At 33.5% G+C, this 17,016-nt stretch overlaps 1 protein-coding gene and 1 long non-coding RNA gene across 2 annotated transcripts in view; one reads left to right on the top strand and one right to left on the bottom strand.

Moving 5' to 3' along the window:
* Positions 1-17,016, top strand: part of EPRS1 (glutamyl-prolyl-tRNA synthetase 1) — a 64,119-nt gene that overhangs the window by 45,175 nt on the left and 1,928 nt on the right. Inside the window, exons 30-32 of the mRNA XM_074222695.1 lie at positions 10,460-10,620; positions 11,350-11,428; positions 16,194-16,258. Coding sequence (XP_074078796.1) covers positions 10,460-10,620; positions 11,350-11,428; positions 16,194-16,258 — 305 coding nt within the window. The remainder of the gene's footprint in view (positions 1-10,459; positions 10,621-11,349; positions 11,429-16,193; positions 16,259-17,016) is intronic.
* The window catches only part of LOC141513156 (uncharacterized), a 67,070-nt gene continuing 66,679 nt past the window's right edge, over positions 16,626-17,016 (bottom strand). Inside the window, exon 4 of the long non-coding RNA XR_012475727.1 lies at positions 16,626-16,709. This is a non-coding gene — a long non-coding RNA (uncharacterized LOC141513156). The remainder of the gene's footprint in view (positions 16,710-17,016) is intronic.

The raw sequence follows: 17,016 nt of genomic DNA, 5'->3' as shown, positions 1-17,016 counted from the left end.
GTTTCTAATTCTCTTTTGTATTATTTGCTCCATTGATCTACCTCTCTTTTTTTTAACCAATACCAAATGGTTTTATAATTTTTTTGTTTTATAATTAAAGGCCTAAACTAGGGAAAGAGGACCACCAAAACTGTCCCTCTGTCCTGATGCTTTACATAGAAAAATCCTAAGGAACCAGCAAATACTTCTTGAAACAATAGCTTCATCAGAGTTTCACACTACAGAATAAACCTTAAAGCATTGATTGCATTTCTATGTAGTTATAAAAACAAATTACAAGAGTCAGTACTAGAAATGGAAATTCCATTATAAAAAATGCATAAACTATTTAAGGATCAGTATACCAAAGTACACAAAATACTTTGAATACATTCAGTGACAAAATGCTCCTTAAATAAAAAAAAAAAACAACTTAAATAATTGGAGGAATAGTCAGTACTCCTGACTAGACCCTGATAAATGTAATAAAAATGACAAGTCACAATAAGTCAGAATAATTTATAATTTTAGTGCTATACAATCAAATCATCAAAAAGATACTTTACAGGACTTGAGAAAATGATAGTTTAAATTCACTTAAAAAATAAAGGCTCTATAATAGAGAAATTGATTAAAAGGGATAGGAATTAATGACTTCAAACTATTATAAAGCAAAAGTCAGCAACTTACATTCTATAGGAGAAGATGAAAAAGGAGGTAGTGATAGAAAGTGAGTTAGGAGGATTCTCTCTTGGTGGCAAAGCTTTGAGATGCTCATAAGTCTGGAAGTGTATAATAAATCTGAATCTGAGCTAAGTAAGTTGAAAGTCACCAGTCAGCTTAAGGCACCCCTAAGGGGGCAGCAGGAAGAGAGTTCTAGTGAGAAGAAAAGGGGACCTGGCTTAGGGATAACCAGAGAGTAGTATATTGAAGACTTAACTAGATAAGGTAAAGGCTCACATAAAACTGGAAAGGATAGCTTATATATTGAATGATATTCATAAACCCTAAATCCCAGTAAATTGAATGAAATACCAAATCTAACAATGAAATATGAATGGATATAAAATCTTATACATTAGTTTAAAAAAATCAGGTATTTTGGGATATGCATTTAGCAATCCACATAGAAAAAGATTTAAGGTTTTTAGTTGGGTATGAGTATTGATTATAAAATAACAGTGCACAATGATTGTCAAAAATCCATTGTGAGTTTAGTGCTATTTCTGTCAGTTCAGTACATTAAGCATCAACAAGACACTAGACATGGCCATTCACATATGAATAGGCATTATCTTTATTTCTCAAGAAACTTACAGCCTAATAGGTAAGATAGGTATTATATCCAAATAACTCTTAAGGCAAGAAAGGCTCAGACATAAGAATTATAGGGAGAGATTACTTGTAGCTAGAAAGACTAGGAAAGTTTTCATAGAAAAGGCAACTCTTGGGATCCCCCAATATGACACTAATGGGTGGATAATGGACTTGAATGCATAAGGGTACATGCATACTAGGCATAGTGTACACTGAGTATATAGACAGAAGAGGGCAGCAAAAGTTAATGAGAACAGAGCAATGAACATTCCAGCTATGCAGGAATGGACAGAAGTCCATGTACATGATAGGAGTCGTGAGAGCTAAATCTGGAAAAGTTATTTAGAGACACATTATGGAAGTCATTGCATGCTATACTCAGGAATTTATATTTTAACTGGCTTTAGATAATGAGCCCTTTGAATATTTCTGAACAAGAATTTATGCCATCAGAAAGTATTGTAAGGGGTGTGGGTGGGTGTGTGGTGGGTGTGTGTTTTGTGTGTGTGTGTGTGTGTGTATGTGTGTACCCAGAAAATGATAAAGATGAATTAGGGGCAGCTAGGTGGCGCAGTGGGCAGAGTACCGGCCCTAGAGTCAGGAGTACCTGAGTTCAGAGCTGATCTCAAAACATGATAATTACCTAGCTGTGTGGCCTTGGGCAAGCCACTTAACCCCCCTGCCTTGCAAATAAAAAAAAAAGATGAGGGGTGGCTAGGTGGCGTAGTGGATAAAGCACCAGCCCTGGAGTCAGGAGTACCTGGGTTCAAATCTGGTCTCAGACACTTAATAATTACCTAGCTGTGTGGCCTTGGGCAAGCCACTTAAGCCCATTTGCCTTGTAAAAAAAAGCTAAAAAAAAAAACCCAAAAAAAGATGAATCAAGGAAGAGTCATAGTTTTACTTTATAAGGTAATCAAATTATATCTGGACTTTTGTGTTTGATTTTTGGCTCCACATTTTTTTGTTGTTGTTTTTTAGGTTTTTGCAAGGCAAATGGGGTTAAGTGGCTTGCCCAAGGCCACACAGCTAGGTAATTATTAAGTGTCTGAGACCAGATTTGAACCCAGGTACTCCTGACTCCAGGGCTGGTGCTTTATCCACTACGCCACCTAGCTGCCCCTTGGCTCCACATTTTAAGAGAACTAATATAATTCTTTAGCAAACTGTCTAAATGAGAAGAGCTTTATCTTACTTTTTATTTAACTAACTTAGGGTTAGTGAATTGTTTTTAGATATTTATAGAGCTGTCATGTTGATTAATATTGGAAACCAATATAGCTAAGTTTGGTGATGAGTTATTTGCATATAAATTAATTTCAGCTCATAAAAAATTATGAGAATTTTCCTCTAAGTCCTTCTCAGGATTGTCTGTCTATTCTTATTCAATTTTCCTTCTAGTTGATATCTGTTCTGTTTTTGTGGTGCTTTTACTTAACTTTTTTTTATAGGCTTATCAGGTATTTTGGCTAATTTGCATTTATAGTATTTTATTACATTAACAGTTTACTAAGCCATTCACTCCTTATTTACATTTAATTTGTTTCCAACGTGGGTTTTTGATTTTATTTTCAGAAACATTGCTAATTTTGGAAATCATTGTGCATATAATTGTTCTCCCTTCCTTTTCATAATATTTTATCAACAGTGAGATTGTTAGTCAAAGGGCATGATTTCATTTTTTTGATAACCTTAGCTGTATATTGTCAGATTACTTTCCCATAAGGTTCTACAAATCTGCAGTTCATTCAGAAATGAATGTGTGTACCTATTTCTCTACAATCTCTCTAAGCACTGAATTTTGTTTTTAGTTATTTTTGTCTATTTGAAGGTTTGACATGGTAATTAAAAGCTGTTTTAATTTGAAACTCCTTATTATTGATATTGAACATTTAATATAATGATGAACAATTTGTTTCCTCTTTCAAGAATTATTCTTATTTTACTATTCCTTATAGAGTGAACAGTACTAGTCTGTCTTTTTAATAGTTTTTATATATTTTGGATAACAAGTTTTGATATATTTTCTGAATATTTAATATATTTTAATATATTTTCTGTTATTTTTCTCTTTTCTTTTAATTATTTTTTTTTGTTACACAGGAATGCTTTGGGGTTTTTTTCAGCTAACCTTGTCTTTTTTTTTCTTTGAGAATGTTTTGTTGCTTTTCTTTTTATATATCATTAACTTTCCAATAATTCCTCTGATTTACCAGTAGAACTCTTGTAACAAATAAGAATAGTCAAATACAATGGTCATGTTTGAAAATATGTGCTTCCTTTGCATACTGATGTTCCTCCTCAGGAAGGTGGGAGACATGCTTCATACTGGTCAGTCAGCATTGATTGACCAGTAAAGGTGTTTGTGAATGAATGAATGAATAAAGCATTTATTAAACATCTATATACCAGATGCCATGTAAAAGCCGCCATCCCTATGTCAAGGTGGTTATAGTTTAACCGGGGAAGATCACATATGCAGATATCAGTAGTCAACCTTGAAGCATTTAGTATGTATGTATATGCCCTAAGCAGTGGGGGATCCAAAGAAAGACAAAAGAACCCACAATGTACCAAGCGAGACAGCATGCAAACAGTGATGAATAAGATATATATGTTAAAAGTTAGAAATAATAGATGGGGGCAGCTAGGTAGCACAGAGGATAGAGCACCAGCCCTGGAGTCAGGAGGACCTGAGTTTAAATGTGGCCTCAGACACTTAATAATTACCTAGCTAGATTACCTTGGACAAGTCACTTAAATCCCATTGACTTGTAAAAAAATTTTTTTAAATAATAATAATAAATGAGTAAGGGTAAGCAGAATTAAGGGAGAACAAAAAATACTTCACGTAGAAACTGGGATTTTATCTGAGAACTGAAGGAGGCCAGGAGGAGATGAGGAGGGTTAGTATTCTAGACATGGGTATGAGAGCCAGTACAGTGTCCAGTAAAATAGACTGTTGTAAATATATGTCTGTAGGTTTGGGCTGGATGAGAAGATCTGAAAATCATTAGCATAGAGTTGACATGGGAAGATAAGAGGACCAGGTGTGGCTTAAACAAAGAGTAGCAAAGGAGACTGAGAAGGAGCTGACTGAAGAATGATTGACTAAGAGGAGACCAAGAAGAGTGTAGTGTCATTAAAAAAAAAACCTAGAGGGAAGAGGTTATCAAGGAGAAGAGGAAGACCAATCATGTCAAAAACTTCAGAGAACTCGAGGAGGAGGTTTGGAAAGTTCATTAGATTTGGCCAATTAAGAGATTATTAGGTACTTTAGAGAATACAATTTTGGTTGAATGGTGAAATTGAAAGCCAGATTACAGGAAGTTAAAAAGAGTAAGAGAAAGAATGCTATATATAATATAGATAGCAGGTTATTTTGGGAGGGAGATCTAGTGACTGTGGAGCTGACCCTTAAACAAAAATTAGAAACTTTGAGAGAGGGAGGTAGGAGCAGCCATGTATGTAATCATAGGGATTAATCAATTGCAAAGGTGTAAAGCTAGATGATAATGCTCTGTGATGAATAGTAAGAAGGCCAATTTGACTGGATCTCAGTGCATGTGGAGGGAAGAAATATGCAATAAGTCTGGAAAGGTTGGTAAGGGCTGGGTTGTAGAGATTGAATGACAGGGTTCATATTCTGTCCTCTAGGTCATATGGAGTCATTGGAGTGTATCAAGTAGAGGAGTGATATAGCCAGATTTGTACTTCATGAAAATAGTTTGGCAGCTGTTTAAAAGGATTGATTAAGAGGAGAGATAAGAAATTTTAAGAAATTGGCATAATAGTATATTCAAAGAATCAATAAGAACCTGATTTAGGTTGGTAGATATAGGAGTATAGAGAAAGGGAAAGATGCAAGAAATGCTGTACAGACAAGATTTGGCAATTTATTGAATATATGGCATGAATTATAGTGGAAAATTAAAAATGACACTAAAGCCATGAAACTGTGTGACTGGAAGGATTGTAGAATCCTTAACAGAATGAGAGAAGTTAGGTGGAAAGATAATAAAGTCAGTTTTAGAACTTTTGAGTTTAAGATGTTATGGAAAATATATTTCAAAATGTCTAGTAATATGTGGGACTGAGGGACAGCCAGGTGATGCAGTGGATAGAGCACTGGCCCTGGAGTCAGGAGGACCTGAGTTCAAATCTGGCCTCAGACAGAATAATTACCTAGCTGTGTGGCCTTGGGCAAGCCACTTAGCCCTGTTTGCCTTGGGGGAAAAAAAACCCTAAAAAAAAATATGTGGGACTGGAGCTCAGGAGACTGAGTTATATGTGTGTGTGTGTGTGTGTGTGTGTGTGTGTGTGTGTGTGTATGTATGTATATATACTAGAAATATAGAACTGAGTCATCAGCATATGAATGATAATTAAACCCAAGTAAAGACAAAATGTAAAGAGAAAAGAAGAGGGACCAGTGTGAAATCTTAGGATATACTGACAGTTATGGGTGTTGTGAGTGATTGATGAAATGAAGAAAAATTTTTTAAGCATTTACTATGGACAAATGATTGCTTTAAGGACTGGAGACAAATACAAAAGTAGAACAGTGACTTATCTTATTTTGCTTTTTCAAGGCAGTAGAGTTAAGTGCCTTGCCCAGGGTCACATAGCTAGGCAGTCCTCCTGACTACAGGGCCAGTGCTCTATCCACTGAACCACCTAGCTGCCTTCACAAATAGCTTATATTTTAATAGAAAGAGGGACCTTAGGTAGGGAAATGGCACTCAGGAAGGCACCATTTGCTTTTGAAACTTACAGAGCTTGTGAAAGGAGCAGTTGACACATTGAATGATAGATTTGATGGAACCAGAACTGGTTCTAATGGTTAGAAACAGTACCTGAGAATGAAGGGACAGTAGTTATTCAACAGCATGGAAGGCAAAGAGCTGGGAGATAGATAGTAGTGTGCAAATAGAAAAACCAGTATAACTGTATCATAGAGTATGTGACAGAAAGAGAATACACTGATAACCTTGGGAAGAATGGTTTCACTTAAATAATGAGTTGAGAAGTCATATTGCAAGTGGATCTAGAAGTAAGTGAGAAGAAAGAAAGTGGAGGCAGCAGGTTGTAGAAGATTTTTCGAAGGGGTTTTGCTGAGAAAGAGAAGTTAATTTTCTAATTGACAGTTTTTATTACTTATTGAAAGATGTTTCTTTTTTAGTTTTCTTGATTTTTATTACTACTAAATAAGAATTCAGCAACTTTTGCTTTATGTTCCTAATACATAATTCCTGTTCCATAGTAGGCACTTAAAAATATTTTTTAATTGATTGTATAGGTTGTTTATATTATGCATTTTTAGCTGAATCCTTTTTTTTTTGGTGAAGGCAATTGGATTTTGGGGCAGCCAGGTGCTGGGCCTGAAGTCAGGAAGATTCATTTTTGTGGATTCAAATCCAGGTACAAACACCTACTTACTGTGTGACCCTGGGCAAGTCATTTAACTGTCTCAGTTTCCTCATCTGTGAAATGAGCTGGAGAAGGAAATGGCGAATTACTCTAATATCTTTGCCAAGAAAACCCCCAGGGGCGGCTAGGTGGTGTAGTGGATAAAGCACTGGCCTTGGAGTCAGGAGTACCTGGGTTCAAATCCAGTCTCAGACTCACTTAATAATTACCTAGCTGTGTGGCCTTGGGCAAGCCACTTAACCCCATTTGCCTTGCAAAAAAAAAAAAGAAACCCCCCCAAAGTGGATTTATACAAAGTCATACATGACAGAAACAACTGAATAAAAACAATTGGTTTTTCTTCAGTATTTTATTTATTTTTTATTTTTTAAAATTTTATTTATTTAAGGCAGTGGAGTTAAGAGTGTTTTGCCCAAGGTCAATCAGCTAGGCAATTATTAAGTGTCTGAACTCAGGTTCTCTTGACTCTAGGGCTGCTGCTCTATCCACTGCCCCAACAATTGGATTTTCTAATCATATTTCTATGTTATCTGCAAATAGTGATATTTTGGCCTCTTCGTTTGCAGTGCTCATCCCTTTCATATATTTCTCCTATAAGTGCATCTCCAGAAATGCACAAATGTGAGAAGTAAAAAGTAGCATCTTTACTTTGTACCACTTTCTAGTATCAGTAATTAAAATGATTCTCTATTGCAAGTTATTTTGACTTTTGTCCTAAGATTAAAACTTTCATCTTATTGATGAAAAAAACTCTTGACATCTGTGTCATGGATGAATTTTTTTTATTAAAGATTTTATTTGAGTTTCACAATTTTTTTCCCAATCTCACTCCCTCCCCCCAGAAAGCAATCTGTCAGTCTTTACATTGTTTCCATGGTATATACATTGATCCAAATCGAGCGTGATGAGAGAGAAATCACATCCTTAAGGAAGAAACATAAAGTCTTAGAGATAACAAGATCAAACAATAAGATATGTTTTGTTTTTTTTTTCTAAATTAAAGGGAATAGTCCTTGAACTTTGTTCAAACTCCACAGCTCTTTATCTGGATATAGATGGTATTCTCCACTGCAGACAGCCCAAAATTATCCCTGATTGTTGCACTGATGGAATGAGCAAGTCCATCAAGGTGGATTATCAATCCTATGTCGGTGTTATGGTGTACAATGTTCTTCTGGTTCTGCCCATCTCACTCAGCATCAGTTCATGCAAATCACTCCAGGCTTCCCTGAATTCCCATCCCTCCTGGTTTCTAATAGAACAATAGTGTTCCATGACATACATATACCACAGTTTGCTAAGCCAATGAATGAATTTTTTTTAAATGAATTTTTGATATTTTGATATTGCCAAAATTGCTCCTTGTATTACCTCTCCCTGGTTGAACTTTTTGGAAGGGCTTGCTCTATCTTATTGCTTTAATCTCATGCTTGTCTAAAGTGTTTTTGTTGTTTTTTAATGTTTATATTTTTAATTTCTGTCATAATTCCTGTTCCACTTAGGGAAATTTGTCTACAATAATTTTCTTTTTTTTAAAGTGGCTCTGTGTTATATTTGCCTCAAAGCAAGTATGAGTTAATATTCTGTCATTCTTTATATTTATGAATAATATGTACATAGGGATTACTTTATTGGTAAATTGCAAACATTTTTTACTATAAATCCATTGTAATCCTAATTCTGAGAAGTTTTTTGTAGGGGGAGGAGTTGAGGAGAAACAACTGTTTTCTTCTTTCTCTGAGATTAGTCTGCTTAAATTTAAGATCAGAGTCTTATGACAGAAATTTATTTGTAGATCATCAATTTCTTGTAAAATCTCTTAACTTTTTACTATCACTGTATTGCATTCCCTAATAATATTCTTGATTTTTTGTGTTTCATTGTTTATTTGTGTCTACAAAAGACAACTATTAGATCAATTACAGAAAAAGAGAATTCAGTGAAATAGATTAGAAAAACAGGTTTTTTTGTCTCTTTTATGTGAAGTTTCATGTCCTTGGGGATTATTTAACATAGGAATGAACTATCTGTTGCCAGAGGAGTTTGAATATTGACTACATAATAAGATGCAGGAATTTTTAGAGGAGAGTTAAACAGTGAATAAAGGGTTAAAATTATTTGACTTTTGAGATCCCTTCTGCTCCTTCACATATTTTCTATTCTATCACAAGACAGTCCTTTCATTTTGTGTTAAATATCTAGAATTTTTTTTCCCTCCTATAAGTTATTTTCTGTTATTTTTTGGAATTCCTTTTCCTTTCTTAAAGAGTAGCCATGTTTAATATAGTATAGTAGTACTATTTCTGTGCTTTGTTGAAATTCTCTAGATGTAATATGTATCTTCTCTGATTATTTGTCTCATTGATTATTCTTATGTAGTATAAGCTTAGCAAAGTGCATCGTTAGTAGTCTGATACATTTTCCTTTACAAAGTCAGTTTCTAGGGATAGTTTTTATTATATGAATGTTTAAAGTATATCTCTGTTGATTTATTGTACTTATTTCTTTTTTTTTTTTTAGGGAGGTTAAAGTGATTAATCCAAATATTGTATCCTTAGAGCACACAATACTGGTAGAACTAAATGGAGGACTTTTTGGTCAGGTTAATTTCTTTCATGATCAACTTATTTATTTTATCTATGGACATGAAACAAACTTTGCATCTAGAGATAAAGAGTGACACATTAAAGGAGCAATTTAATGCTTTCTTCTTGATTTGGACAGTAATGTAAAACTAGTCTCTACTCCTTTTCCCTTCACTCATATGCCTCTCTGCCATTATTACCCTCCTTTCTTTGAGCCTGGATGGTCAGGGCCATCACGTCACTCAAATGTTCCTCAGACATGGAGAAATATTTTCATTGCTGAGGTTGTTTCAGTTCTGTCACATTCTTCCTTAGGAATCAGAAAAGTTTAAATCAGAATTTTGAGCAGAGATAGTAGTTCTGGATCATAAAAATTGTTCTGCCCGTAGGACTTAAGTATTATACTAATCATAGTCTCTATCAGTTAATAATCAATAAATGTTTATGAAGTGCCTACTCTGTACCTGGCTACATCTTGAGCTATCCAGACCCTACTCCTAACCATTATAAGCCTGCTAGTAAGTTTGCTTATGCTTTTCTTTATTGAAAGTATTCATAGTTTAGGATAAGTTTGACAATATTTTATCCTAACTAATGGTAGAATTGTTTGAACCCTCAAGATCTCTGTTTTCTTACATTGCCACATAGAATAGACGCATCTTAAAGATTTAGAAATTGCCTAATAATGAATCCATTGCATAGTGATGATAATCACACATTGTCTTTAATAACTCAGCAACTCCCCTATGTGCTTTTATAATTTTGCAGAAGTTTGTTGTTCAGTTGTTTCTGGGATGTTTGACTCTTCCTGATCCCATTTGGGGTTTTCTTGGCAAAGATCCTGAATAGGCTTCACATATCCTTCTTCAGCTTATGTTCCTGATAAAGAAACTGAGGCAAAAAGGGCAAAATTACTTGCCCAGGGTCACTCAGCTAGGAGTCTTTGAGGTCAGGTTTGAACTCAGGGCTTCCAAATTCCAGTTTCAGTGCCCTATGTACTGTGCCACCTAGTTGCAAAGGTTAGAGAATATGTATGTTTATGCATACATAGACTTGTGTTTCTTCTGAGTCTTGGCATGCATGTAATTACTGGTATTTATTTGTATGTGTATGTGTATTTATATTACAGCTGTCTTTAAATTTTCTAGGGAGTTCCAATTAGACTTGAAGTAGGACCACGGGATATGAAGAACTGTCAGTTTGTAGCAGTCAGACGAGATACTGGTGAAAAACTAACGATTGCTGAAAAGGAAGCTGAAATGAAACTTCGTGATATTTTGGAGGCTATCCACATTAACCTTTTCAGAAGGTTGGATCCTTATAATATATTTAAGAATATGATGATAAGTTCTCTTAAAATGATACTTAGTTTTTAGAGAAGAAATTTCATTAATTTCTTTTGTTCTTAGGTGATTGGTTATAGACTGTTTGGATTTGAGCAAATAATGGCAAAAGACAGATTAGGACAGTGGTACTTAAAGGAAAAAATAAATACCAAAATATTCCTGTTTACATTATATTTCATAATTATCAAATTTAATGTGACCAAGATGTGGATTTGGAGACCAAGACATGTAAACTGCCACAGCTATTAGATTGATTCATTTATTTGGGTAAAAAGTAGAGTTGTCAAACAAAAAACATTCAGTTTAAGGCATTTCCTTGGTCCCAGGAAGCTTCAGAATGCTAAAGAGAATAATCTTTTTAACTTCTTAGAGAAAAGATTGGTATGTTAAATAAAGTTATTGAGAATACTATACACTCAAAAAATACTAAAAGCTTCATTCTTAAAACAACCACATCAGGGGTTATCATTCTTATTTTTCAAATGAGGAAATTGAGTGTCAGAGAAACTATGACTTATATATGATCGTTTAGCTAATAAGTAGAACATGGACAAGAACAGAGGTCTTCTGCTTCCAAACCTTTTCAATTTGTTTGTATATTTCAATTTGTTTACCTCCTTGTGCCGTTATAACAAACTAGTTGCTAATATTGGTGAATAGAAAGAAATATTGATTAATTATTTTCTCTTTAGAGCATCTGAAGACCTCAAAACTCACATGGTTGTAGCCAATACAATAGAAGAATTTCAGAAAGTATTGGATTCTGGAAAGGTAAAAAGACTTTTGGAAAGTTTTAAAAGCTTCATGTAGGTGAATTAAAGCTATTTAATTCATATTTTTAAATGATGTTGGTACTTAAATGATTATACCTTTTTATAATTAAATGGGGTAACATATTTGTTATGGCAGTGTTGTCATCTGAGGTTTGCTATGAAAGCAGTTCTATATGAGGTTGCTCAAATTTCATGCCTGTGAAATGAATACATGTTATAAGAATGTCAACACATTTTGGGAGTTGATAATCCACAATGTTTACTATATGGAGCAGTTTTAGAATTCTCTTGTCAGTGTGACTAACTCATTTTATGAGGTGATAACTTGCCCAAACTCACACTGCCTATGAGTGGCAGTGCTTCAGCTAAATCCAGGTGTCAGAATACTTGGTGCTTTCCACCATATCATCCTACCAAAACTCACATAAAACATTAGCTACATTTTTGTCTTTGATATGTCCCTTTTTCTACAGAAGGATTAATATAAAGGATTTATTAATTAAAGGATTTATTAAAACTCTTAAAAGATACCAGACACTATTCTTAGCCCCAGGGATAAAAATGCTAGCAGACAAAATAATTAATGATGTGTATAGCTTTGAGTTAAGCCCAAAATTGAATTAACTGCCTTGTAAAATAGTGAATTCCTCATACCTGAGAGTTATAAAGTGGATATTACATTGTCTGATTAAAAAAAAATAAGGGAGATTGCTTCATTGGATGGGACATTGAAGATGACTCTTAAGATTCCATATCAGGGAACATTTGGACCTGTGTCTTCATCTGTAAAATTGGATACCAAGGTCCTTTTCCATTTTTAGTTTCTTTGATCCCATTTATCAAAATCTCCTATACTTCCTGTGAGTGTGGTTTCCTTAGATAGTTCTATCCTCACTCAAGAATATGACCATATAATGATCATACCACTTAACATCAGTGAAGGAGTTGAGGAGTTTTTCTTTTTTTGGGTCATGAAAGTGTATCCTACTTGCTTTCCTTGTGTTTAGTTTATTTCTTAAGACATTTTCATTTTCTTAATTGTAGAAATAATATTTGTAGGCTACTTTAAAAAAGTAATCTTTTTAAAAATGTTGTTATAGTTGTCATGGTGATAATAATCATGGCTTTCACAAGAATTCATAATATACAAGATAATAAATATAGTTATTTTACTTTTTATGAGGGAAAAATAACTTATAGGATTCTTGTTTACATATGAAACATAATTTGATTATTATTATTTGATATTATTTGATAATTATTATTCCAGCTGTTGATTTAAAAATTCTTTTTTCCCATACTTCTAAAAATCTAATTGTGTGGTTTGCTTTGGGGAGTTATTCTGACGTAAAATGCTTTAATTAACTGAACTTTATTTCATTTTAACACAAATGTCATAAGTGTACATATTTCCACTGAAAACATTCAGATTTCATTGTGCAATTAAATAAACTGCTGTGTTTATATAAATGAACTCTATTTCTAATTGTAGGTAAAATGTACATCTTTATTATGCATCATGTTTAATATTGATCATGATCTACACATTGAATGTACAAACATGTTTACCTTTGTTACAGTGATACTTGTTTTTTATGTATGATTTCAAGTGTCTCTTTTTCAAGAACTTAGGATGGTGACAGGTCTTTGTAAATATTTCCCATTAAAATGGTTTCAACAAACTAGCAATTGCTAATGATGGGAATTTTTCCAATTTAATGTTAAATTGAGCTTTAGTGTTAATCAGAAATCTTTCAGTGATTGAAAAAAGTTGAAATTATAATAACAGTGATCTATGTAGTATTTTTAGCTTTAGAAAATGCTTTCTGGACAACTCTGCAAGGTATAGAAAGTATCATGTCTCAGTTTTATAAATAAGGAAACTGAGGGTCACAAAGGTTGTCATTTGTCCCTGGTCATACAGCTAGTAAATGTTGAAATTGAATTTAACCTAAAAATTTATGATCTATCTCCTTACTAAACTCTGAACAGTTTTCCTGTCACTATCATTGGCCCTTCTCCTATCTTCCCCCTTTTTTCTAATTCATTGTAAACAATACTTTTTGTAAATGTTAGAGTTTTTAATCCTTTTTGTTTGAGTTGATGCTAATCATTTACCAAATATCAACACAAAGGGGGCAAGTTTCACTGTTATCTTAGCTCAAATACTCCCATAGTTTGTTCGAGCTTTAATTTTTCACTTCAGAAATATTTCATAAGACTATTCTGTTTTTTTTAATTCAAGGGGAAAATGTTCTTAGCAGAAGAAGAGTAACACTGTTATAATTAAATTATGTTTATTATGAATAATTCAGATTATACAAGGTCATATTCAGATCAGTTCATGATAAAGCATTAGCCTCCTTTTCCAAATCTGACAAATTTTGTTGATTGCTAACTATGGATTTAGTATATTACTATTTATTTATTTTGTTGAAACTCTACTTGAGGTGGAACCTAAATGAAGTCTATTCCAACTAATTAATTAACCTTGTTGATAATCCGTAGTTGTTACTTACTTCTTAACCTCATTGGAGAAGCAGTTTATGTGGTCATGAGTCTATTGCTTTTAGAGCTAGAAGACTGGGAGGAGGGGCTGTTGTATTTTTTTTAACTCTGTGCTCTGAGGTGTATCATCCAGCTCAAAGCATTAAGTTATTTGATTAAGTTTAAATAAGACTTCTCAAAGGGTCTTTGTGAACAGCTCCATTGGCTGACCTTAAAGGGCTATATATGCATGCATGCATGCATGCATACACATACACACATGTGCATGCATGTGTGTTATCTTAAATATTGTTGTTTGTTGATATGGAATTAATTTCAATTTGTATTTACTCTGCATCTCAATAAAGAATCCCTTTGAAAGCTAAAAACTTAACTTTTTGCTGTCACAATTTAGAGAGTTGCATTGTCCTGGTAAAAACTCTGTTTATAGGGATATGATACATATCTTAATTCCAAAATGAAGACATTGAAGTGAATGACCTTTCAGATCCTTTTCAGTAACAATTATTTGTGATTATAGGTGTAGTTGTATTTGTTGGGTTTTTTGTTTTTTCTTTTTGCAAGGCAATGGGGTTAAGTGACCTGTCCAAGGTCACACAGCTAGGTAATTATTAACTGTCTGAGGCTGAATTTGAGCTCAGATCCTCCTGACTCCAGAGCCAGTGCTCTATCCTCTGTGCCACCTAGCTGCCCCATGTTGTATTTATTGTTATAGAAACGTGAAGGTCACCAAAAAAAAGGTTACAAAAAAAAAGGACTTCTTAGAATTGTCTTCTAGCCAGCCTGCAAATTTTACATATGAGGAAATTGAGGTCTTCATTTTAAAAGACTGTACTTCATTTTAAAAGAATGTACAACTAATGAATGGCAGCTTGGGTATAGAACTAAGACCTGGTAGAATTTAAAACTATTGTAGAATCCCTTTATTTTTGGAATACAGGGGAAATAGTTACAAATGATTGTTTAAGGGAGGTCCTGTAATTTTTAAATTCTTCAGAAGTGTTTTTAATTATTTTATTTTTGCAATGTAGTCTTTTTTCCCCTTACCCTCTTCCCTATCTTTCCTTGTAACAAAGGAAAATATGTAAACAAAAATAGTAGATATCTGACAGCATCTACCACATTCTGTATCTCTGGTCCTCTACCTTTCTCCTGAAAGGAGAGAAGTGTATTTTCATTATTGATCATTCTAATTAATCAGAATTCTACTGTATTTTAATGTGTCTATATATTATTGTAGTTAATATGTATATCATCCTGGTTTTGCTTCTTTCCCTGTTTCTTCTCCCTCATATTATTCAGTCATCATTTATTTTTTGTAGCATTAAAATATTTTACTTCATTGCTATAACAGTTTGTCCAGTTATTCTCTAATTTAGTGGCTTTGCTTTTCTTTTCTGAATGTTCTCTTTAATCACTGAAGTGATTTGTATTATGTGCAATTTTCAGGAACTGTCATATAAAAGCGAAGTACATCTATTATTCCCTAATTTAAAGCCAAAAGGCCTGGGTTCAAAATCAAAATCTAGACTTTGTGCCTTTGGCAAATCACTTTGTCAGATTCCTTATCAATAAAATATTGGCTACATGATCTCTAAAATCCTGCCTAAATCCATATCTTAACCTTTTTAAAAAAAATTTCTATTTTTTTCATTTTCTTATTCTAGCCTTTTAAGTAAGTGGAGCTAGAATTTTATGATACGGTAAAGAAAGCTCAAGCAGTCTAGAAGTTAACAACTTTTTGATACAGCTAAGAGAAGCTTGGGGCTAGTTGCAGCCACATTGTTCTTCTATTAGATCACTGTTTCCTAAACATTGTTTTGGGATATTTGAAATACTGTAGTCTTTAGTGTGTTTTTTAATCTTAGGGTTTTTTGCTTTCATATCCAATTTTTGATTTGATGGTATGTCATAATAGCAGTAGTAAAAAAAAAAATGAGAATGGTGATTATATGTATGGATGTGAATATATATGTTTATATAGATGAGGGGAAAAAATAGAAGGGGCACAACCCCTCCACCTTAACCTTTCCTCATATCTTTCCTGGTATGTTCTAGCAAGTTTTTTATAAAGGTGTCATGACCTGATTTTATTGTGACAGCAAGTTGTAATTGCATCAGAATCAAAAACAGACTAAGAAACACTACTTTATAATTTTAAGTGATTCAGTGTCAAATGTAAAATAAAATATTTTATGAATCACAAATTCTGATTTTTTTTTTTTTTTTTTTTTTTTTACTATGCTCTTCCTTAGATTGCTCAGATTCCTTTTTGTGGGGAAATTGACTGTGAAGATTGGATCAAAAAAACTACTGCCAGGTAAACTTATTCATAAGTACAACTTAAAAGTGAAAATGATTTAGAATTTATCTTAAATATTAATTCTCTTTCAATATCAGTAGATTTAGTGCTTGTTGGGGTTAGATATTTTTATGTGCTTGAGATGCATTATAATCTTTCTTATGATAATTCACTTCAACAAAGCAGGTTTAAGGCCCTGACTGTATAATACTGCTGTATGAACATTGAGCCTGGCTTCATGGAATTTATGTTATGAGTACTTCAGATGAATAAGATGAGGCCCCCCTTTTTATTTTAAAAACAGATGTTTAAATTAATAACATTATAAGTTAATGTTTGAATCCAAGATATATAACACAGTAGTCTGTCAATAAGAATTTGTTAAGCACTTATTAATTTCCAGATTCCATAGGTACAGAGAATGCAAATACAAAAATGAAACAAACCCTCGAGGAACTTGCAGTTCTGTCTGGGGAAAGAAAATAAAAGAAATGTAAATAAATAAAGAATACAGACAAAGTCAATTCTAGGTGGTTTCAGGTTGGTTTGGGAAGCACTGGTTGGTTGAGGGAATTGGGAAGGGCCTCATATAGGAGTTGGCTCTTAAACTTTGAAGAAAATTAGGGATTCTGATGGGCAAAAATGAGAAGGGAGTGCAATGGATGAATGAATTTGAGCTCTAATGTGATCATTCAAAGATATTGAGACAGGAGTTAGAATATAATGTGGGAGAAATGGCAAATGGGCCAGTTTGGGGTGGACTAGAGTGACTGGAA

Source organism: Macrotis lagotis, chromosome 2 (genome assembly GCF_037893015.1).
Source record: "Macrotis lagotis isolate mMagLag1 chromosome 2, bilby.v1.9.chrom.fasta, whole genome shotgun sequence".
Lineage (NCBI taxonomy): Eukaryota > Metazoa > Chordata > Mammalia > Peramelemorphia > Peramelidae > Macrotis > Macrotis lagotis.
The sequence above is the reverse complement of the archived record's forward strand: the minus strand, read 5'-3'. Positions and strand labels throughout refer to the sequence as shown.